At 34.5% G+C, this 22,322-nt stretch overlaps 4 protein-coding genes across 5 annotated transcripts; 2 read left to right on the top strand and 2 right to left on the bottom strand.

Annotated features, from left to right (window-relative positions):
• Positions 1 to 3,136: 3,136 nt before the first annotated feature.
• LOC116174221 (zinc finger autosomal protein-like) lies at positions 3,137 to 4,720 on the bottom strand (the record flags this gene model as incomplete). Its single annotated transcript, XM_031492115.1, has 1 exon — positions 3,137 to 4,720. A coding segment is annotated over one exon (1,221 nt), but the record flags the coding sequence as incomplete, so codon positions are not given.
• A 4,923-nt stretch (positions 4,721 to 9,643) lies between these two features.
• LOC116174650 lies at positions 9,644 to 11,023 on the top strand. Its single transcript, XM_031492591.1, has 2 exons — positions 9,644 to 9,983; positions 10,206 to 11,023. The coding sequence occupies exons 1-2, from the start codon at positions 9,737 to 9,739 to the stop codon at positions 11,021 to 11,023; spliced, it is 1,065 nt and encodes a 354-aa protein (XP_031348451.1). The 5' UTR covers positions 9,644 to 9,736.
• Positions 11,024 to 18,374: 7,351 nt separating this feature from the next.
• On the bottom strand, positions 18,375 to 19,642 carry LOC116173431. Of its 2 annotated transcripts, none has more exons than XM_031490904.1 (5): positions 19,512 to 19,642; positions 19,214 to 19,425; positions 19,005 to 19,167; positions 18,888 to 18,957; positions 18,375 to 18,740 (listed from the first exon to the last, which is right to left on the bottom strand). In XM_031490904.1, exons 2-5 carry the CDS (start codon positions 19,422 to 19,424, stop codon positions 18,420 to 18,422), a joined length of 765 nt encoding a protein of 254 aa, XP_031346764.1. In that variant the 5' UTR covers position 19,425; positions 19,512 to 19,642; the 3' UTR covers positions 18,375 to 18,419. The 2 variants fall into 2 exon arrangements, with proteins under 2 accessions (XP_031346764.1, XP_031346762.1); XM_031490902.1 differs by having other exon boundaries at positions 19,214 to 19,459; positions 19,512 to 19,618.
• Positions 19,643 to 19,717: 75 nt separating this feature from the next.
• Positions 19,718 to 21,703, top strand: LOC116173430 (zinc finger protein 85-like). Its single transcript, XM_031490901.1, has 2 exons — positions 19,718 to 19,842; positions 19,896 to 21,703. The coding sequence occupies exon 2, from the start codon at positions 19,916 to 19,918 to the stop codon at positions 21,287 to 21,289; it is 1,374 nt and encodes a 457-aa protein (XP_031346761.1). The 5' UTR covers positions 19,718 to 19,842; positions 19,896 to 19,915; the 3' UTR covers positions 21,290 to 21,703.
• The last annotated feature ends 619 nt before the right edge of the window (positions 21,704 to 22,322 follow it).

Raw genomic sequence — 22,322 nt, 5'->3', positions numbered from 1 at the left:
CAGCACATTTAAAATCTTTAGAAACTTTATGAGTTAAAAGATGTCGTTTAATGTCATCTTTAACATTTGTCCAAAAATCACAATGAGCACATTGATAATCCTTAGAAACTTTATGTTTTAAAAGATGTAGTTTGAAAACGCGTTTATTATTTGTCCTGTAATCACAATGAGCACATTTAAAATCGATAGAAACTGTATGTTTTAAAAGATGTTGTTTGAAGACGAGTTTATCATTTGTCTCGTAATCACAATCAACACATTTAAAATCTTTAGTTACTTTATGTTTTAAAAGATGTTGTTTGAGGGAGTTTTTATAATTTGTCCCAAAATCACAAGTAGCACATTTAAAATACTTAGAAACTGTATGTTTCAGAAAATGTTGTATGAGGTTGTGTTTATCATTTGTTGCATAATAACAAATGGAACACTTAAAATCTTTAGAAACTTTATGAGTTGCAAGATGTCGTTTGATGTTGTCTTTAACATTTGTCCCAAAATCACAATGAGCGCATTTAAAATCCTTGGAAATTTTATGTTTTAGAAGGTGTCGATTAAAGACATGTTTATTGTTTGTCGCATAATCACAATTAGCACATTTAAAATCCTTAGAAAATGAATGTATTAAAAGATGACGATTGAAGTTACGTTTATCATTTGTGCCATAATCACATGTGGCACATTTAAATACCTTATAAACTGTATGTTTGAAAATATGTTGTTTGAAGCTGGATTTATCATTTGTCTCATAATCACAATCAGCACATTGAAAATCTTTAGTAACTTTATGCTTTAAAAGATGGCGTGTGAAGTTGCGTTTATCATTTGTCCCATATCCACAATTAGGACATTTAAAATCCTTATAAACTTTATGTATTAAAAGGTGTCGTTTAAAGAGGTGTTTATAATTTGTCTCATAATCACAAGTAGCACATTTAAGATCCTTAGAAACTTTATGTTTTAAAAGGTGTAGTTTGAAGAGGTTTTTATTATTTGTCCCATAATCACAAGTAGCACATGTAAAATCCTTAGAAACTTTATGTGTTAACAGATGTTGTTTGAAGTTGGGTTTATAATTTGTCCCATAATCACAATCAGCACATTTAAAATCGTTTGAAATTTTATGTTTTAAAAGATGTCGTTGGAAGTTGCGTTTACTATTTGTACCATAATCACAATCAGTACATTTAAAAACTTTAGACTCTGTTTTGCACAAAGTTAAATTGTGATGTTGAAAGTCAGCATATGGCTGTACTTCTTCATTATAAAGATATTTAAAACATGGTGTACTAATAGGAATTTCTGCGGTATATTCCTCCTTTATTGCCACGAAAGCTTCGTTGCTTACTGAATTGTGTGTCTGTTGAATAGAATGGATTGCTTCTTCTTGTTTTGGTTCAATTTTAATGAGCAGTGTATCACTATCTTGATCCATACCTAACAACAATAATGTATTAACAATCTGTTATGGTTTTCAAAAATCTTGTTTGGTATAATACAATACAATAATTACTTCCGAGTACAAGGATTTGTTGAATAAGAGTTACACAAGGTCACCAGTAAATTATTTTGTAATAATACAAAAACTTTTGATTCCCAGGAGTTTGCCTGTTTTGCCTCGCTTGTAGGTATACTGGATTTCAGAGGATGGCATTGTGATGCTAACTTCACATTTCATTCTTCCAATAGTTATTTAGTACCTAATCCTTAGAAGGAAAGAGTTAATCAAACAAACTCTAATGTTCAGTGGAAGTTGTTCCTGTGGCAAGTTAAAGTGAAATATACGTTTATGTTGAGTTTTGCACCTGTTCAATACATAAAAATGCAAATGTAAAGAAAAGATACTTACCTAAAAATAAACCGTTAAATAGCACTTGAAGATAGCTAACCTCATAAGCAAGATTGCCAACTCATTTACCATGGTTAGTATATACAGGGCATTACCTTGGAATTGTTTGCGCCGTCTGTACTTGGGTATGAATCATTGATGTTTCGTCTGTTATTTGACATTTCGCGTGTACCGTTATTTCTATTTTTACGTTTTTATATAATAATATTAATAAAATTAGGATATCATATATACGTACACAAGGTGTAGGTTATGTTCAATTATCGCACAGACGTACGTAATTAAAACATTTCTACTGCTTTCATAATTCATTAACACACTTCAAATGATTACTCTTCTTAGATGGAAATAATAATCGCCGATAGTATTGAAACGGCCGCGGCGTATCACTATTAGACATTCAGAATTTGATAGATTTTTTTTTTTTTTTAAATAAATTTATTGCCAGATCAACAATCATAAGATTTTTATTTATTTTTTTTTTTTAATAAATTTATTGCCAGATCAACAATCATAAGTTTGTTATACATAGCAGTGATAAGATTCAGTATGACTGTGTATCGTGACTTAGAGAGACTAAGTAGCGGTCCCTAGGAAAGTTAACCAATAATAAGTTAATCTTCTTCGTCGCCTGATAAAATAACGTCTTGGGGTAACCTGCGTTTGAGTCTGGTGTGGATATTTGGTTGAAATAGTTCATAGAACACCGCACCACTGCACGCACTTGAGTTAGTAATAAACTTTTTGGCACATTTATTAATATATTCTTGGATAGGCATTACTCCTAACTCTAAATGTAGCTGGGTGTTCCTAATATACCATGGTGCGTTGACAGCGGTACGCAGCACCTTTTTTTGGAATCGCTGCAGTTTTTGCATATTTGTTTTAGATGTGTTGCACCAAACCGGTGAAGCGTATAATGCTAAAGGTCGTAATAAGCTCTTGTATAGTAAGACCGTACATTCTATTTTTAGGGTTGATTTTCTGTTTATTAGCGGGTAGAGTTGCTTTAGCCTATTATAACTCTGAATTAATTTTTGGTTTATATGATACTTCCAGATTTGATAGATTATTACAGTGGCATTTACCGGTGCGCATTATAGCAACACCGCAGAATATAGGACCTTTGAATATCTATTATATACCTTCTTTACTCAAAGGTCCAAACACTTACCTTGGGACACCCATGCTTGATATTTCATTTTATTTGACCTTTGAATACTATGACCATCAGTTCTCTGCATGGCAAGTCTTGTCACGTTGTATTATTTACCAATAAAAACCATATAATACACAATAATAATAATAGGATTTATTGTCAAACAGAAAATATCCCTTAACAGGACAACCTACAATGTTAACACAAAAGTCTATTAAAAGTCATGCACCGCCGCCATCATCTTTCGATCGTCCCCATACATATGGTTATCATTTTTCTTTAAAAAACAAGAGACAAAACCAACAATGGGTACAAAATTCAATTAGCTATACCTCAGAATTTTGTGAAATGCATTTGCAATGGAACAATTTTTAATGTATCTATGGATCAGTCATTTATCTCTTAATCTCATTTGGCATGTTTAAAAAATTTTAGACTATTTTATGCGTTGAAACACATATGTCTCATAATCACCATCAGTACATTTAAAAGCTTTAGACTTTTTTATGTTTTAAAAGATGTCGTTTAAAGTTACGGTTGTCATTAGTCCCATAATCACAATGAGCACATTTAAAATCCTTAGAAACTTTATGATTTGAAAGATGTCTTTGGAAGTTGCGTTTATTATTTGTTTCATAATCACAAACAGCACACTTGAAATCCTTAGCATCCTTATGATTTAAAAGATGTTGTTTAAAGTTGCGTTTAACATTTGTGCCATAATCACAATCAGCACATTTAAAATCTTTCAAAATGTTGTGGTTTAGAAGATGTTGTTTGAAGACAAGTTTATCATTTGTCACATAATCACAATCAGTACATTTAAAATCCTTAGAATCAGTATGTCTTAAAAAATGTCGTTTGAAATTACGTTTATCATTTGTCCCATAATCACAATCAGGACATTTAAAATCCTTTGAAACTTTATGATTTATAAGATGTCGCTTGAAGTTACGTTTAATATTTGTCTCATAATCACAAACAGCACATTTAAAATCTTTAGAAACTTTATGTTTTAAAAGATGTTGATTGAAGTTGCGTTTATCATTTGTCCCATAATCACAATCAGCACATTTAAAATCCTTTGAAACTTTATGATTTATAAGATGTCGTTTGATGTTGCCTTTAACATTTGTTCCGTAATCACAAAGAGCACATTTAAAATCTTTGCAAACCTTATGTTTTAAAAGATGTTGTTTGAAATTACCTTTATCATTTGTTCCATAGTCACAATCAGCACATTTAAAATCTTTAGAAACTTTGTGATTTAAAAGATGTCGTCTGATGTTGTCTTTAACATTTGTCCCATAATCACAATGAGCACATTTAAAATCCTTAGAATCTTTATGTTTTAAAATATGTTGTTTGTAGTTGCCTTTATGATTTGTTCCGTAATCACAATGAGCACATTTAAAATACTTAGAAACTGAATGTTGTAAACGGTATTGGTTAAAGATATATTTATTGTTTGTCTCATAATCACAATTACTATATTTCAAATCCTTAGAAACTTTATGTTTTAAAAGGTGTTGGTTAAACATATACTTATAATTTGTCCCATAATCACAAAGACCACATTTATAATCCTTAGACACTTTATGTTTCAAAAGATGTTGTTTGAGGTTGTGTTTATCATTTGTCCCATAATCACAATCAACACATTTAAAATCTTTACAAATTTTATGATTTAAAAGATGTCGTTTGAAGTTGCGTTTATTATTTGTCTCATAATCACAATTAGCACATTTAAAATCTTTAGAAACTTTATGAATTAAAAGATGTCGTTTGAAGAGGTGTTTATAATTTGTTCCATAATCACAAGTAGCACATTTAAAATCCTTAGAAACTTTATGTTTTAAAAGATGCAGGTTGAGAAGGTTTTTATTATTTGTCCCATAATGACAAGTAGCACATTTGAAATCCTTAGAAACTTTATGCTTTAAAATATGTTGTTTGAAGTTTGGTTTATCATTTGTCCCATAATTACAATCAGCACATTTAAAATCTTTAGAAATTTTATGTTTTAAATGATGTCGTTTGAAGTTACGTTTATTATTTGTCCCATAATCACAATCAGCACATTTAAAATCTTTAGCCTCTGTTTTACACTGAGTTAGAAGGTGATGCTGAAGGTACGAGTTTTGCTGTACTTCCTCATTATGACAAGATTTAGAACTCAGTGTACTAATAGTAATTTCGTCCTTTATTGTCACCAAAACTTCGTTGCTTACTGAAATATTTCCCCGAAGAAAGGAATGGATTTCTTCTTCTTTTTTTGGTTCAATTTTAATGAGTAGTGTGTCATTATCTCCATCCATACCTAACAAAAATGTTATAAATAAATGTGTTAAAAAGTTGTTTTGTTTATCAAAGTGGTATTATACAGAGAGAGATCTCAGGGAAATCAGACGTTTTTTGTTGAATAGGTAAGAATAGTGTTAGTATATGGACAGGGAACATACGCAAACTTATTAGCTTGTGCCAATGGGCAATTTCCAGGTGCCATGTGCGAAGGGTACGAAAATATTATTTAAAAAAGTAAGTAACCTCTGGTCGTCCTCAGATCTTGGACAAACTTTCTCATTCTTCCAATAGCAATTCAATAATCAAACAAAATATACTCAGTTTTACCTGTGTTAACTTCATTGAAATATACGTTTATTTTGGGATTTGCACTTTTGTTTAAATACTTTAATGTAAGAGGAAATGTAAAGAAATAGGTACTTACCTTAGGACATTTTATAACTATAATTATAAATTCAATGCCTGGATTACATTTTCTTTATTTGGCACGTGAAGATAGCTACTCTCAACTTAGTCTTAAATGCAGCGTTGTCAAATAGCTGTTTCTTGAGCGACGCAGCTGAAGCAATGTTAAACAGCGCATTCTCGCGGAAGATCAATGACGTCGTAAATGCAGTGTTTAAAACCATTGAACCGCAATGGGACGGCGATTTGAAACTTGTCTGCGCATTAGAAATTTAACGAGCAGCTGAAGAATCCAAAAAACACCCTCGTGTTTTAACAAATAAATCACGTTGCCAGAATGAAATTCATACAGCGGATTTCTTTACAAAGTTGTTCGAATCGAATCGGTGCATTCTCGCAACTGACAACTTTATTACGTCACGAATGAAAACGCTTTAAACCGCTAGAAGAACCCGCTGCATCGCCAACAAACAGCTATAGTTCATTTTGTAGGGACCGCAATGTTTAAAATCTATTTAAATTTTTTCAATTAAAATCTATAATTTATTAAACCACGGAATAACATTATTGTTCTTTAAATGGAACGTGAAAACAGTTACACTCAACTGAAATGCAGCGTTGCCAAATCTGTGTGTAAATCTCGTCCCTAAAAGGTGCTTTATGCCCGTTTGCACCGACAAATTTAAGCGAAGCTTAGCTTAAGCGTCCCTTAAAATCCATGGCAACGATTATTGAGACAATGGTTGCCATGGATTTTAAGGGACGCTTAAGCTAAGCTCCGCTTAAATTTGTCGGTGCAAACGGGCATTTTAGTGCGACAGATGGTAATTTGACGAATTTGAGATTTCCTTTGTAATCAAAAGAGAAAGGTATAGAATACAATGTAGTTTGATATTTGTCTGCCTGTCTGCCGTGTGCACGATAACGAAAAGTTATTCCATTTGCGGTATCTCGTATATTATGACTGCTAGGCACAAATCAAGGCATTATATTTATTGTAATCTATATATACTTATAATGCATTTTGTAAATTATTTTTATGATGGTACAATCTTCAATGTATTTATGGTGTAACATAATTGTAGTAGCTAATTAGCAGTGTGCTGTTTCAGGACCCTTTCTTTCTTTCCATGAGATAAGCCCAAGAGCACCTGTGATTTTAAGAGAATGACTTCTTATGTATCCCCAAAGCTGTTGCTCAAAGTCCGATCCATTATTTATCTCATAATCACAATGAGCACATTAAAAACTAAAGGGTCTAAAGCTTTAAACATTAAACAATAAAAGGTGCTGTTTAAGTTGGGTTTTAATATTTGTCCGAAAATCACAATTAGCACATTTAAAATCCTTAGAAACTCAATGTTTTAAAAGATGTTGTTTGAGATGGGATTTATAATTTGTCTCATAGTCACAATTAGCACATTTAAAATGCTTAGAAACACTATGTTTTAAAAGGTGCATTTTGAAGGAGTATTTATGATTTGTTCCATAATCACAAGTAGCACATTTAAAGTCCACAGACACTTTATGTTTTAAAATATGCCGTTTGTAGTCGGATTTAACATTTGTGCCATAATCACAATCGGCACATTTAAAATCCTTAGAAACTTTATGTTTTAAAAGATGTCGTTTGAAATTGTGTTTATCATTTGTCCCATAATCACAAGTAGCACATTTAAAATCCTTAGAAGCTCTATGTGATAAAAGATGTTGCTTGAAGTGGTGTTTACGATTTGTCCCATAAGCACATTCACCACATTTGAAATCTTTTGAAACTTTATGTATTAAAAGATGTTGTTTGAAGACAAGTTGATTATTTGTCCCATAATCACAATCACCACATTTAAATTCTTTAGAAGCTTTATGTATTAAAAGATGTTGTTTGAAGTTGCGTTTATCATTTGTCCCATAATCACAATTAGCACATTTAAAATCCTTCAACACTCTATGTATTAAAAGATGTCGTTTGAAGAGGTGTTTATTGTTTGTCCCATAATCACAAGTAGCGCATTTCAAATCTTTAGCAAGTTTATGTGTTAAAAGATGTTGTTTAAAGTTGCTTTTATAATTTGTTTCATAATCACAATCAGCACATTTAAAATCTTTAGAATCTTTATGTATTAAAAGATGTTGTTTGTAGACGCATTTATCATTTGTGCCATAATCACAATAATCGCATTTAAAATCCTTAGAAACTTTATGTTTTAAAAGATGTCGTTTGAACAGGTGTTTATAATTTGTACCATAATCACAAGTAGCACATTTGAAATCCTTAGAAACTTTATGCGTTAAAAGATGCCGTTTGAAGAGGTGTTTATTATTTGTTCCATAATCACAATCAGTACATTTAAAATCCGTAGAAACTTTATGTTTTAAAAGATGTTGTTTGAAGTTGCTTTTATAATTTGTCTCGTAATCACAATCAGAACACTTAAAATCTTTAGAAACTTTATGTATTAAAAGATGTTGTTTGTAGACGCATTTATCATTTGTGCTATAATAACAAACAACACATTTAAAATCCTTAGAAACTTTATGTTTTAAAAGATGCCGTTTCAAGAGGTGTTTATTATTTGTCCCATAATCACAAGTAGCACATTTAAAATCCTTAGAAACTTTATGCGTTAAAAGATGCCGTTTGAAGAGGTGTTTATTATTTGTCCCATAATCACAATCAGCACATTTAAAATCTTTAGACTCTGTTTTACACAGAGTTAGAAGGTGATGCTGAAAGTCAGAGTATTGCTGTACTTCTTCATTATAAAGGGATTTAGAACATGGTGTACTAATAGTAATTTCGTCCTTTATTTTTACAAAAACTTCGTTGCTTAGTGAAATGTGTCCCTGAAGGAAGGAATGGATTTCTTCTTCTTGTTTTGGTTCAATTTTGATGAGTACTGTGTCATTACCTCCATTCATATCTAATAATTAACAAAAATGATTAATAAATCTGTTAAAAATCAACTGAGATATTAAATAAAGAGGGAGATCCCAGGGCAACAAGGCATTACATACTTTCTGAGTAACAGAATGAGAGTTACATACACCACCAGTAATTATTTGGTTGTAATAAAAAAAACTTTAATTCCATGCCATTTGCTATGTCGCCTTGGTTAATTGGTTACACACAACTGCAATTTCCGACACTTGAAAATCTGATGCAACGGATAATATGCATATTTGCTTGATTGCGCTGATAGCCAATTTACAGGTGCAGATGCGAAAGGTACTAAAACGTTATAAAAAAAGTAAGTAACCTCTGGTAGTCCTGGAATTTTAATTCAGTAATCAAACAAAATCTAATCCTAAATGGAAGTTGTATCTGTGTTAACTTCAGTGAAATATACGTTTATTTTGAGCTTTGCTTCTTTCTTTAGAAACTTTAATGCAAAAATAAATATAAGAAAAAGGGAGATACTTACCTAAAATATTAAAAATCTATCATATCTCAAACAGGTTCTTTAAATTACACGTGAAAGGTGAAGCAGCTAGGGAGTAGGGACTCTCAACTTCAATACAGCGTTGCCAAATCAGTTTGTAACATTGAACTAAATACTCCGTAACAGGAACGGCATCGCCTGTAAACAATTCTTGCAAGGGCCACGTAACGAGAGAGATGGGTAGAAGTACGTATACCTCATCGTGTTCCACGCACGTGGCGTTTATGCGTTTTACAAATCAACGTGCCAGACAAGGATTATTATACGAATAACGTGCCAGACAAGGATGAGCATACCTACCACAGCTTACGTTAGGCGGCACGCGATTTTGGATAGCGATGCCATTCCAGTTACAAATTATACTATCGTTTCCTTCTTCAGATGATGATTTTGAGTAACGGTATAGTATCCTACTTCTGTACTTGGCTCACGATTTTTAGAGCAGAAAACTGCTAATAAACCAAACCTCTGCCTTATCGACGGTACCCCTCTACTCTCCCACAGTTACCGACATGCACGCTTCAATACTTTTCTTATTTCGTGCTTTTCGCTCACTACGTAAAAATTTATTGTGTGTTTATTATGGGAAATAACAAAAGAAAATCAGTGGAAAACGAATCATCTTTTTCTTCGTCGTCTTCTGAGGACGAGGAAGTTTTAAGATTGCGTCGAAAACTTAAGAAATTAAAGAAGAAAATTAAAAAGAGGAAGACGTACAACTCGGATTTGGATGAATCACCTGTTGACAAAGAAAATGGCGACTCCGATGTTAGAGTCGAAACTAATTTTCCTAATGACGAAAATTTTCTTTTAGAAGATAATACAGAAGGTAGGGTTACCAGAATCCAACAGTTTTACTTATATTTAAGTGTGTACTTAAATATGAGACCTTTTGTGCAAAAGGTCATTATAGCCTCAGTTTTGTATGAAACTTACATTATATTAGGGCGTACGCCAGTTCTGTGCAGAACATTATGATGGTTGGGCTTGGTTTAGCTAACTTTTTTGTTGTGTGTACAACAATACGACCAAAAATACCTTCTTTTTTAAGGTGCAGAGGAAGATCCTCTTCTCGCTGAGATTCCAGATGAGGGTACCTCACTAAAAAAACACGTTTTATACATCCTAGGACAGGATGAGACCGGTGAACGGATTATGGGTTCAAAAATTCACAAAGATGTATCCTCCCAATGGGAAAAGACGTTGTTGACAGGCCTCTCTGAGGAAATACGACAGAAATTAATATCTAAATACCCAACCCCAGAGAATTGTATTCTACTTGCTCCGCCAAAATTAAATCCCGAAGCCAAATTAGCATCCATGGAATCTGCTATTAAGCGGGATGAACGGTTACAAGCCGTTCAAAGGCAGATCGGAGCTAGCGTGGCAGCGTTAGGAAAGCTCCTGACTGCCCTATTGTCAGCAGAGGAAAAAGAGGAGGGAGCGTATCTAGAATGGATAGGTTTAACGGGAGATGCATGTAGACTGCTAACAGATCTCCATTGCCAACAGTCAGAAGCGAGGAAGAGTTTGCTTAACCTGAATTTTCGGAAAGAGCTGAAGGATGTTATTCTGGAAGCCCGCAGCGATGAGTTTTTATTTGGTAAAAATTTATCTGATAGGATAAAGGAGGCCAAGGCTATGGAGCGCTCGGGTTTGGATTTAAAACAGAAGAAGACTCCAACCTTACAAAGGAAACCCTTTTCACAGAACCAGGGAAACTACAAGAGTCCGCCCAAGCGACGGCCACCTCCTCGACTGGGCGGACAGACGAGCTTTTATCAACAACAGTACCGAAAAGGATCAACACAATACAGGCATTCGACGACTCAAAACAAGGGTCTCTACAGATCAACACGACAGAAATAAAGAAGGTGGGTTTTACAGCGGGATATCTCGCTAACTGTTATGCTCAGTGGTTAGCTGTCACTTCGGACAGATTTGTTTTATCAGCTATACAAGGCTATTCTTTGCCAGTTAATAGACCAGTTTATCAAATGAGGGTTCCAAAGGAGCATCCTTGGTCTGAAAGTGAAACCAATTTAATTAAGATAGAAATAAATCACTTACTGGACATAGGTGCAATCAGTAAATGTCATCCCTGTAAAGATCAGTTTATATCAGACATTTTTCTGGTACAAAAACCAGGTGGAAAGTTTCGCTTGGTAATGAATTTGAAAAAGTTTAATACTTTTTTGTCGACCTCGCATTTCAAACTAGAAGATAGGCGTACAGTTACAAAGCTTTTATCAAAAGATTGTTACATGGCAACACTGGACCTAAAAGAGGCATACTATTCTGTAAAAATTCATAGCAATTCAAAAAAATATTTAAGATTTTATTTTCAGAACCAGTTATATGAGTATAACTGTTTGTGTTTTGGTGTTAGTGTTGCACCTTTTGTATTTACCAAGATTTTGAAACCAGTGGTTGCAAAGCTACGATCAAAAGGGCTTTTGTCGGTGGTTTATTTGGATGATTTTATAGTTTTTGCAGATTCTTATACCTTGTGCATGGAGAATCTAAAACAAACAACAAATTTACTAACAAAACTAGGGTTTGTTGTAAATGATAAAAAGAGTACGTCCCCTTCTAAAATATGCACCTTCCTAGGATTCTGTTTTAATTCTGAGAAGATGTTACTATATTTACCGAAAAGTAAACATCTTAAAACAATCTCTCTGTGCAGCAGGTTAATTAGTTTGTCCCGCTGCTCTATACATTTTCTAGCACAAGTAATTGGGTTCTTGGTGTCTGTCTGCCCCGCTACACAATATGGGTGGTTATACCTAAAACAACTAGAAAGAGCAAAATGTTTGGCTTTACACAAATCAGGGGGGAGTTATAAGACGATAATAAGTATTCAGAGGAATTTAAAACTAGACTTGCAGTGGTGGTTAGATAACATTTGTTATTCTCAAAAGGACTTAAAAATGAAGCCATATATGCTAACAATATATTCGGACTCCAGTTTGAAAGGTTGGGGTTCAGTTTGCGGGAAAGAAACTATAGCGGGTCAGTGGTCTGCTACAGAAAGAGAATATCATATAAATTACCTCGAATTAAAGGCTGCCTTTCTGGGTCTTAAATATTTTGCATCTGACTTGCAAGGGATTAACATTTTATTAAGAATTGACAACATCACCGCCATAGCCTATATAAATCGTATGGGGGGCACTAGGCATCCTCACTTAAATAGTTTAGCCCGTGAGATTTGGCAGTGGTGCGAAATCCGTAGACTGTGGATTTTTGCTTCATATATAGAATCAAAAAATAATAAAGAGGCAGATACAGAATCCCGTAGAATAGTTAAGGAAACAGAATGGGAGTTAAATATGACTTACTATAATCAGATTATTTCAAAATTGGGGAAACCAACTTTGGACTTATTTGCAAGTAGAACGAATTTTAAATGTAGCCGTTATGTTTCCTGGAAAAATGATCCGGATGCTTTAGCAGTTGATGCTTTTACTCTGGACTGGACTGAAGAATTCTTCTATGCTTTTCCACCCTTTATATTAATTTTACCTGTGCTAAAGAAAATTATAGAAGAGCGGGCTACAGGGATTGTGGTAGTTCCATATTGGGTAATGCAACCCTGGTTCCCACTATTTAAAAAACTTGCTTGTTCAAACTGGATAATTCTCCCACCAAAAATTGACTTATTGCTTTCTGTTGATAGAAGACCACACAGATTATGGCAACAGACTTCCCTGGTGGCCGCAATTTTATCCGGGAAGCGTTTCACCGAAAAGGAGTAGATGAAGATACAGCAAGGATCATGTTAGCTTCACTGGCAACTTCAACTCTTAAACAGTATGAAGTTGGTCTTAAGTTATGGTGGGCATTTTGCAAACAAAACAGTTTGGCCCCTTTTCGAGAATCGGTCCTGGATATTCTAAAGTTCCTTCAAACAGAGTATGATAGAGGTTTAGGTTATGGTAGTTTAAATTCCTTTCGCTCTTCATTGTCGGTAATTTTCTCTCCGAGTGTAGCGGAAGATGCCAGGATTAAACGTTTCTTTAAAGGGGTAGCTTCCCTTCGGCCTCCACGGCCAAGATACACTACCTTATGGAACCCGGAATTAGTATTGAAACATCTTTCTTCCTGGTTTCCAAATGAAGATATTTCCTTGGAACAACTGTCACTAAAACTAATCATGTTATTAGCCCTAGTCACGGCTCATAGAATGCAAACTTTTTCACTCATTGAACTGTCTCATATTATAGCAGATGCTGAGGGAGTAAGAATTTTTATTCCTGCACGTATCAAAACTTCGGGACCTAACCGAAATCAACCAGTTTTAGTTTTACCTTTTTTTAAGGAAAACAGTTCTGTATGTGCGGCAACAACATTAATTGAGTATTTAAATAAGACAAAGAATATCAGATCATCTTGCTGCACGCGACTTTTTATTTCCTGGCGAAAACCCCACCTTCAAGTGTCTTCACAGACTCTAAGCAGGTGGGTAAAATTGGTTCTGGAGAAGTCAGGGGTAGACATTAATATTTTCTCTGCCCATAGTGTTCGACATGTTTCTACGTCGATAGCTTTTCAGCAGGGCATTAATATAGATTTAATAAGAAGTACAGCAGGCTGGTCGAATACCTCCAACGTATTTGCACGTTTCTATAATCGTCCAATTAGTGACCCTAATTCCTTTGCAATGAGTATTTTAAAAGGGAGTGTGTCAGATCATGTGGACTAGTATTACCAATAAGGCCTTATATTTAGAAATATCCATTTCATTTGTTACCTACTGTTTTATTAAGTTAGATATAAAGTATAATTAGAAATTACCATTTTGTTTGTTACCTACCTTTTTTCGTTAAGGATACAAGTTATGGTTGGAGGATTGTTTCGTTAATAAAATTAGATATTGTATGAAAATAGGCATCCAGTAAAGATTTTCTTTTGTAATCTTGTTGCTACTTTAAACATCATACCGTTACTCAAAATCATCATCTGAAGAAGGAAACGATAGTATAATTGTAAAATTAAACGAACTTACCTTGTGAAGTTCAATTTTAATTATACGTATCGTTTCCTTCGATGATGATCTCCCGACCCAAGTTTGGATAATCAGATGACTATCCTTTCCCCCCCAAGTTGGCAACAAGACTCTAAACTAAGTATTGAAGCGTGCATGTCGGTAACTGTGGGAGAGTAGAGGGGTACCGTCGATAAGGCAGAGGTTTGGTTTATTAGCAGTTTTCTGCTCTAAAAATCGTGAGCCAAGTACAGAAGTAGGATACTATACCGTTACTCAAAATCATCATCATCGAAGGAAACGATACGTATAATTAAAATTGAACTTCACAAGGTAAGTTCGTTTAATTTTACAAGTATACAGTTCAATGGTTACACCATATTTGTTATAAAATTTATGAACTAACGAATTGGGCTCATATAATATAGAAATTTACTCAAAATCAATTCTGGTAACAAAATGTAATAGAAAATAATGCCGTGTCTTTGAGTAAGAAATAAATTCCGCTTTTAAACAGTTGCGTTATTCAGGCCTTCGGCAAATAAAATGGGTCAAATGATAAGCGCAACTTCAAACAACATCTTTTAAAACATCAAGTTTCGAAGAAACTTAAATGTGCTGATTTAAATAATAGTATATTGAAAGACAAGTGTTACAATGCGACCTATTGTAATACGACTATCTTGTGGCACGAGTGGCGACGCGAAGCGTAGCCACGAGTGTCCGCAAGATAGGAGTATTACAATAAAGCATTGTAACACGCGTTTTTCATACTATTTTTTCTATTTCGGTGCTTTAATTTAATTAAAAAAATCATTATCAGAAACTATAGGGAACATTAGAACTAACATGTTTTATGTTGGGAACACTTTTATGCCGTTAAGTTTTAGGTTGGCAGCGTAGTAAGACTGACATTTTGAAGTTCAATCATGGAAGTACCCAACGAAGTACCTACTTGTACTAACTAGTAACTGCCAACTTAAGAGATGAGTTCCCAAAAAAAAAACGACTATAATCACTGTCTTTGTACAACTGTTTTCGGCCGAAAACAGTTGTACAAAATCATCATTGTGACACCGAAATAGAAAAAAGATATTGAAGTGACCCTACTATCTGATACTGTATATTTTAACCAATCTGCAATTGTTTGAAAAGTTTAAAAAGCAACAGTGGAGTATGACAAATCAAATTCTAAAATATTTGAAAGGTAAGATCCCACTAGGAATTATAGAAGAGATTCTCCTTATCGACAACAATAGCTGGCTACATAGCTGCTCGCGATATGCTGCAAAAGATGCTGTTGAAGTAAATTAGTATTTTTCGATAAGTGATCAGTGCGAGGTATCAAGGTGCTACAAAAATTAGAGCGAGTTGTTAATAACACGCGTATCTTTTTACTCAATTAGCACCAGTTTCTAATTTTAAAAAAATGCTTGATTTATTTAATTAAAATTGTTTGCACTAGGTATAATTCAACAGTTCTAATGGATCATCCTGTATATTACGCTCTGTATAGGGCTCGATGGCTGTGTCACTAGTCTCATTTGGAACAGGTGCTTTATAAATGATGTATATATTTTATTATTTTATTCTACGAGTAAAAATAAGATTTATTCCAAAACGTGTTTATGGATGGTTAAAGCCCATCACACAATGAAAAAATAAGGGATAAGAAATAACAAATAAGGAATAACAATAACAATTAGCATGTAATTTTTAGCATAGCCTGATGATGGGTATATATAAAAAAAACCCAAAATCGATCGCTTAAGAAAACAATAATGATACTGATCTTAACCCACCCCAGGCTCGAACTGAAGATGACAGATTTCACGGCAAAGTGGGAACGTTGCAATCCCAGTATCAAAACATGGTTCCCGCTCAAATTTCAAAAAAAAGAATGGCACGTAATTGGATCATCTAAGGTCGGGCCCCCTTACGTTACACGAAGCTAATACAATTACTCGGGACCCAGTCGAGCAGGAACACTCAAATAAAACGCTGTAATGTCTGCGAGTTTATTTATTATAAAGTTATTCTGAAAACCCGGGAATTTGGATGTGGTACATTAAAAGCAAAGCAAGCAAAACCTAAAGGTGCCGCACTCTCGCAAAATCAGACTACCAAAGAGAAAAAGAGCGCGACTTGAGAAAAAACCTTAGCCTTGAATAAAACCCAAACTATGCTAATCACAAGCAAATTAAAACACCAACCACCTAAGCAGAACATGTGACACTACCTTAATTAACGAATGAATTCAAGTAGCAAGGTGCGTTTGAACAGTATGCGTAGAGTATTCGTCACAACATGTCATGTACTTTCCTTTAATCGCGGCTAGAAGGCAACTCACTTTTTGGTTAGTCATTGGGTGGTGAACCTGGTTATTCGTTAGGTTTGGGCCAGCGTCTTCGCTTGATTGCCCTCCTGTTTCACGGTTATATTGTTAGGGATTGGGCTGGCATATGTGCCTATTAACCCATAGTGCAGTTAAGATTGTTAGGGGCAACACATTCATACATTTATTTATATAAGTCACCTTACTGGTTATTCATATCATTATTTATCGAATGGAGTGGTGTGAAGTTTGTAAAAACATGTCTGATCTATTATAGATGTTGTGACGTAACAATAGGCAGTTATGACAATACACAGTGTGCTCGTGGGGCCCCCAATTATGCTCAGTTTCCACATAATGACCTTGATATAAAACCCAGACTTCCGCAACTACTACCTGTGCTTCGTAACACTCCCCTGACATCGGTCACGTAACGACACAAAACTGAAGATGGTTAAGCTTAAGAGATGGGTCGCCGCCCGTGGGTAGGGCGGCCTTCGGTTAGCAGCACTTCGTCCCTAAAGTTGGAGGTTCGAGGGCCCTCGGATCCTTTTTGTGCCTTAGCTGTAGAATACCTTTCTAATCTAGTGTCCGAGCTCCCTCTCACGGTAGGAAGATATGAGTCACATACAACAAGGCACACGCATTCGCGAATGTTACCAGTCACCCTAAACTAAATACACCTAGCATTGCATGCCCTACTTCACGGAAGTCGAGGTTCTACATAGGTACACCCCCCTGCACCGTGTAACTGAGTTAAACGTGGTCTAAACCTGAGATATCGTAGACTTTCACAAGCACATGGATATTAGTTACCACCTCGCATGTTGTAAATTACATATTAGCACAATGGTAGATGGAAAATATCTGATTTAACAAATGGCACAATTCATATAAGTACATAAGAGTAAACTACATAAAATATACTTTACCCGACACCACAAAGTGGTTGAATCTTACGCACAAACACAAAAACAAAGCTAAACTCTATGAATACAACTCAAAATACAATAATCCCACCACCAACAAGCTTTAACAATTAACAAGTGACGCCAAGCCCCTAAATCCCAAACATTCTCCGGAAATTACGAAAAAAATATCGACAGGTGGTGATGGCGGTGGCTCATGCCCCCAGAATCCCCAACTACTTGACCGGTTGCATCCGACGTTGAAATATACAGGGTATTAAAAGGGATATATACATCTCATGCTTTAGGTAGTGAAAGTGATATCGGGGTATTATCAAAATCTTTGTTTGGAAAAAATTTATATGACAATAAATTAAACATTCCATCAGGTGAGTGTAGTTTACCGGGTTCACATCTAAAAAGTCCTTTGTATTTTGTTGGGGATGAAGAATTCCAAATATCTCCTGGAATTGGATGACACAAAGAGGATATTTAATTATCGGCTTACTCGTGCGAGGCGAATCATCGAAACTGCTTTTGGTATATTGGTTTCGAGGTGGCGTATTTTTCGCAAGCTAATTTGTTTGCATCCGAAGTCTGTAGATAAAATCATATTGGCCACTTTATGTCTGCACAACCTTTAGAAGGCGAAAAATGATAATGAAGCTATGCAACTATGTCCGTCAACGTTACTAGATAGACAAGATGAGAGTGGACAGATCATTCCAGGTGACTGGAGGAGAATGTTTTACAAACAATTGGTCCAATTGGAGCACATCGAGCTGCAACAGAAACGTATGAAATACGCAACAAGCTAGCCACATATTTAACTACTCCAAGTGGTGAAATTCCTTGGCAGTATGAGTACCTAAGAAGAGGTCGAAATGCACCTTTGTAGTTAACATAGACATAAATTGTAGATAGTAATGTACTTATTAGTTTAGATAAGCAAACAACAAGATTACTGTTATTTTATTTAATAGAACATCTTAAAGTAACTAGGGATAATATACTAAATCGAGTACTAAATATTTAAACTTCACTAGTGTATAAACAATTTATTATTTGTAGTTTAATTTTTTTTGCTTTTGGTTCAGAGAGTTTACGTAATTCAGCAGCCACTAATCTGCCAAATATTGCAGCGTCATCTTCAGTCTCACGCCTCGTAGTTACCTGGTCTCTCATGGTTTGAATTGCGGCCGATATCTGACTAATGGCATCGTCAATTGGATCTTTTCCACTAGCACGCTTCCTAGTAAACGTTTGTGGAGTGTAGCATGCGGTGGGTGAGGATACACTTCGGTCAGTAGAAGGACCTGAATCTTCGCTACTGTTACTTAAACTGGTTTGATCCTTAAAACATACAACTTGATTACCCACAGTCCTACATGGTGAAACTAATTCTTCAATATTTGAAATATGGATAGCAAGTGATGAAAGTAGGCTCTGATAGGGAGCGATACACACAATTACATGAAAATCTTAAATTTAATAACTTACATGTAAATCTTCCACTTCTACCCACTCAATCACTTGTTGACCAACTGCTTTTGAAGTATAACCCGTTGTTCTAAAAATTAGATAATAATTACAAGTATATTATAGGTAAATCAGTACCTCCTCTTCACCACATTCTCTTCTAAAAAACACAGCAAATCAAACAACAACCACTTCTTCCTTTTTGCAGCGGGCATTCCACTTCTACCTTCTCTTTCTCTCAGTTTCCTCTCTTTAGAATAGCGCTGCCGTATTCGCAACCAACGGTTTTGCACCTCACCCACTGCAAATACTTTAAGTCAGGATGTCTAGATACTTTATAGACTTACCAGTGTTCTTTAATATTGTAGCGATTTCCCGCCAAGCATTTTCCTTCATTAAGGAGTCTTTGTATTCTTTCAATGCCTTATTGTATACACAAGGATGTGTTCTAATCAATTCAATTAATAGTTCATCTCGTTCTTTTCCATCAGTAGGTACTTCTAGGTCTTGTGTATTGAGATTTTCTTCCATTATATCACAGGAATAATAGTGCTCCATTCTGCCATGAATGAATAATAATTATTCACTTGTAACTTTATCAGCAATTTAATTACAATCGAAAAAATTCAAGTTTGGACAACTTACCAGCTGTGTAATAATAACAATGAGGTTAGGAAGCATTCGGTAAAGCACGTCATAAATCCAAACAGCTGATTGGCTAATAGTCTGTTGCTTATTTGTTTGTTGTGTTTTGCATTTACGGCGTCACTATTTCTTATTCCTTATTTCATATTTCTTCCTTATTTTTTTCATTGTGTGATGGGCTTTAACGAGGCACAAGCAAGAACCATAGACATATGTATCCTCATATGTCTATGGCAAGAATACAATTCAATGGTTAGGGTACGTGAGGGCATATATGCCGATAGTTAATTCTTTACTTGACCGAAAATTGATTACACGAGACACTTTCCAAGTATTTGATTGAACAACCCAATTAATTCAACTTCCTTTGATCTGTTATTTTAGAGCGCCTCCTATAGGTGAAGATGTCTGCAATTGTTAAAGTGGAACCGAAACAAGAAGAAGAAATAAGTACATACCTTGACGACAAGGTTTTTCGTACTAATGATTCCTTCACAATCATAAAGCAGGAATCTAAGGTGATTACGATCAATGCAAATTATTGTAATGAATTGGATCAAGAAGGTGCAATTTTTGGAAAAATCTTGGTTAAATATCAAGAAAATAAGCTGCAAAATAATTACAAGTCCAAGTTTAAAACTCGTTTGCGAATACACAAACCTTCAAAAGATTTTAAGTGTGCCCAATGTACCTACACAACTAATTATAAATCTAATTTAAAGTCGCATCTCTTAACACACAAGACGTCTAAAGATTTTAAGTGTGCTCACTGTGACTATGCAACCAATTGTAAAACAAGTTTAAAGATACATCTGTTAAACCACAAGACAACGAAAGATTTAAAGTGTACCCAGTGTGATTATGCAACCAATAATAGCAAATGTTTTAAAAGCCATCTCTTAACACACAGGACTTACAAGGATATCAAATGTGCTCAATGTGACTATGCAACCAATTATAAAAATAATTTAAAGGCACATCTCTTAACTCATAAAAATTCTAAAGATTTTAAGTGTGCCCAGTGTGATTATACAACTAATAATGGAGTGTATTTTAAAAATCATGTGGTAACACATAATACTTTCAAGGATATAAAATGTGTCCAGTGTGATTATGCAACTAATTATAAATCTAGTTTAATGAGACATATGTTAACACACAAGCCGTCCAAAAGTTTAAAATGTGCCCAGTGTGAGTATGCAACCAATAATATAACATATTTTAAAAGTCATCTGGTAACACACAAGACTTCTAAGGGTATGAAATGTGCTCAGTGTGACTTCGCAACCAATTATAAATCTAGTTTAAAGACACATGTGTTAACGCATAAGACCTCTAAAGATTTAAAGTGTGCCCAATGTGATTTTGCAACCAATAATAGTGCGTATTTAAAGAAACATATGTTTACACATAAGACGACTGAAGATTTAAAGACTTTCAAGTATATAAAATGTGACCAGTGTGACTATGCGACTAAGTATAAATATAGTTTAATTAGACATCTGTTAACACACAGGACGTCTAAAGATTTAAAGTGTATCCAGTGTGATTATGCAACCAATAATAATACCTCTTTTAAAAGTCATCTGGTAACACACAGGACTTCTAAGGATATAAAATGTGGCCAGTGCAACTTCGCAACCAATTATAAATATAATTTAAAGGTGCACCTGTTGACACACGAAACGTCTAAAGGTTTAAAATGTATCCATTGTGACTATGGAACCAATCGTAAATATAGTTTAAAGAAACATCTGTTACAACACATCAGGAAGTAAAATTACACAATCAGTTTTGAACCCACAAATAAAATATTTCCAAGGAATATATCGTGAGGGAAATAGTATAAAAGATTAACTGAAGATGCAAATTACATTGCAAAAATTTTTAATCAATATATTTTTCATGATTGTGATCGTTTCTATAATACTGCCACATTTTATTCAAGTCAAAATTTGATATTTGATGATAGAGATATATGATTGAAACTATGAACGAGGTCACCAAAAAGGGTGGCCAGTTCACAAAAAGTGTACAGAGAGTTATTCCTAAAGTACTGTGATAATCCACCCTGATGGTTAGGCAACACACCTTTACATCTGAAACAAAAATATATGCTCTGTATGGTGGTGTTATCTCAATTGATTGTACAGGTATTTTAATGTGTTGTTATACTGAATTGATTTATCATATTTTCCACTGCATTTATGATGTCTTGTGTATTTTGTTTTTATGAATTTGTTTAATTCCATTTGATTTGATTATCTGATTTTTATCATACCATTTGAGATGTTTTATTTATGTGTATTTTCTCTTGCATTTTATTACTGTAGGTGATTTAGTTCATGTATTTGTGTGGCCTATGCCAGGGTTTTAGTCCCGTAGAAGGTTTCCCTGGCATGGTCTTGTGTGCGTTAATATATTTATTTGATCTTGCCATTTCTTACGCACAAAAGTTCTGTCTTTTATTTAATTCCCTTCCCGATTATGCCTCACGTCCCAACACATATAAGAACCGATTACACAACGTAGGAGTTCATTCGTACCATCAATGTTGAGCCGACTGCCATCCAAATTCAAAAGTGCCGCGAAACGTCCATCGTTTCGACTTGAAAGGTTAGTGGCTCTGCTTGCAGTTTTTGCCAGAGTTGCCAACGGTAAGTATAGGGTAAGTCAACGTTTTCAGTGTGTGCTTGATAGACTCCCTATACAGCGTTCAAATCTCCAAATTCAGTATGGGCCCTTCTAATGCGAATATTAAACAGCATTCAGTAAATCATTTTAGTCGTAAGGAGAAGTGCCTCATTTTGA

The sequence above is a fragment of the Photinus pyralis genome, unplaced genomic scaffold, assembly GCF_008802855.1.
Source record: "Photinus pyralis isolate 1611_PpyrPB1 unplaced genomic scaffold, Ppyr1.3 Ppyr1.4_LG6, whole genome shotgun sequence".
NCBI classification, from domain to species: Eukaryota; Metazoa; Arthropoda; class Insecta; order Coleoptera; family Lampyridae; genus Photinus; species Photinus pyralis.
The sequence above is the reverse complement of the archived record's forward strand: the minus strand, read 5'-3'. Positions and strand labels throughout refer to the sequence as shown.

What these genes read in the sequence shown, in the direction of transcription:
- LOC116173431 (XM_031490904.1), bottom strand. Translation starts at nt 19,424, where the DNA reads ATGGAGCACTATTATTCCTGTGATATAATGGAAGAAAATCTCAATACA. An exon ending in TACAATATTAAAGAACACTG is followed by an intron (nt 19,168 to 19,213) that starts GTAAGTCTATAA and finishes AAGTATTTGCAG; the next exon opens with TGGGTGAGGTGCAAAACCGT. An exon ending in TAGAAGTGGAAGATTTACAT is followed by an intron (nt 18,741 to 18,887) that starts GTAAGTTATTAA and finishes GTATGTTTTAAG; the next exon opens with GATCAAACCAGTTTAAGTAA.
- LOC116174650 (XM_031492591.1), top strand. Translation starts at nt 9,737, where the DNA reads ATGGGAAATAACAAAAGAAAATCAGTGGAAAACGAATCATCTTTTTCT. An exon ending in TTTAGAAGATAATACAGAAG is followed by an intron (nt 9,984 to 10,205) that starts GTAGGGTTACCA and finishes TTCTTTTTTAAG; the next exon opens with GTGCAGAGGAAGATCCTCTT.
- LOC116173430 (XM_031490901.1), top strand. Translation starts at nt 19,916, where the DNA reads ATGTCTGCAATTGTTAAAGTGGAACCGAAACAAGAAGAAGAAATAAGT.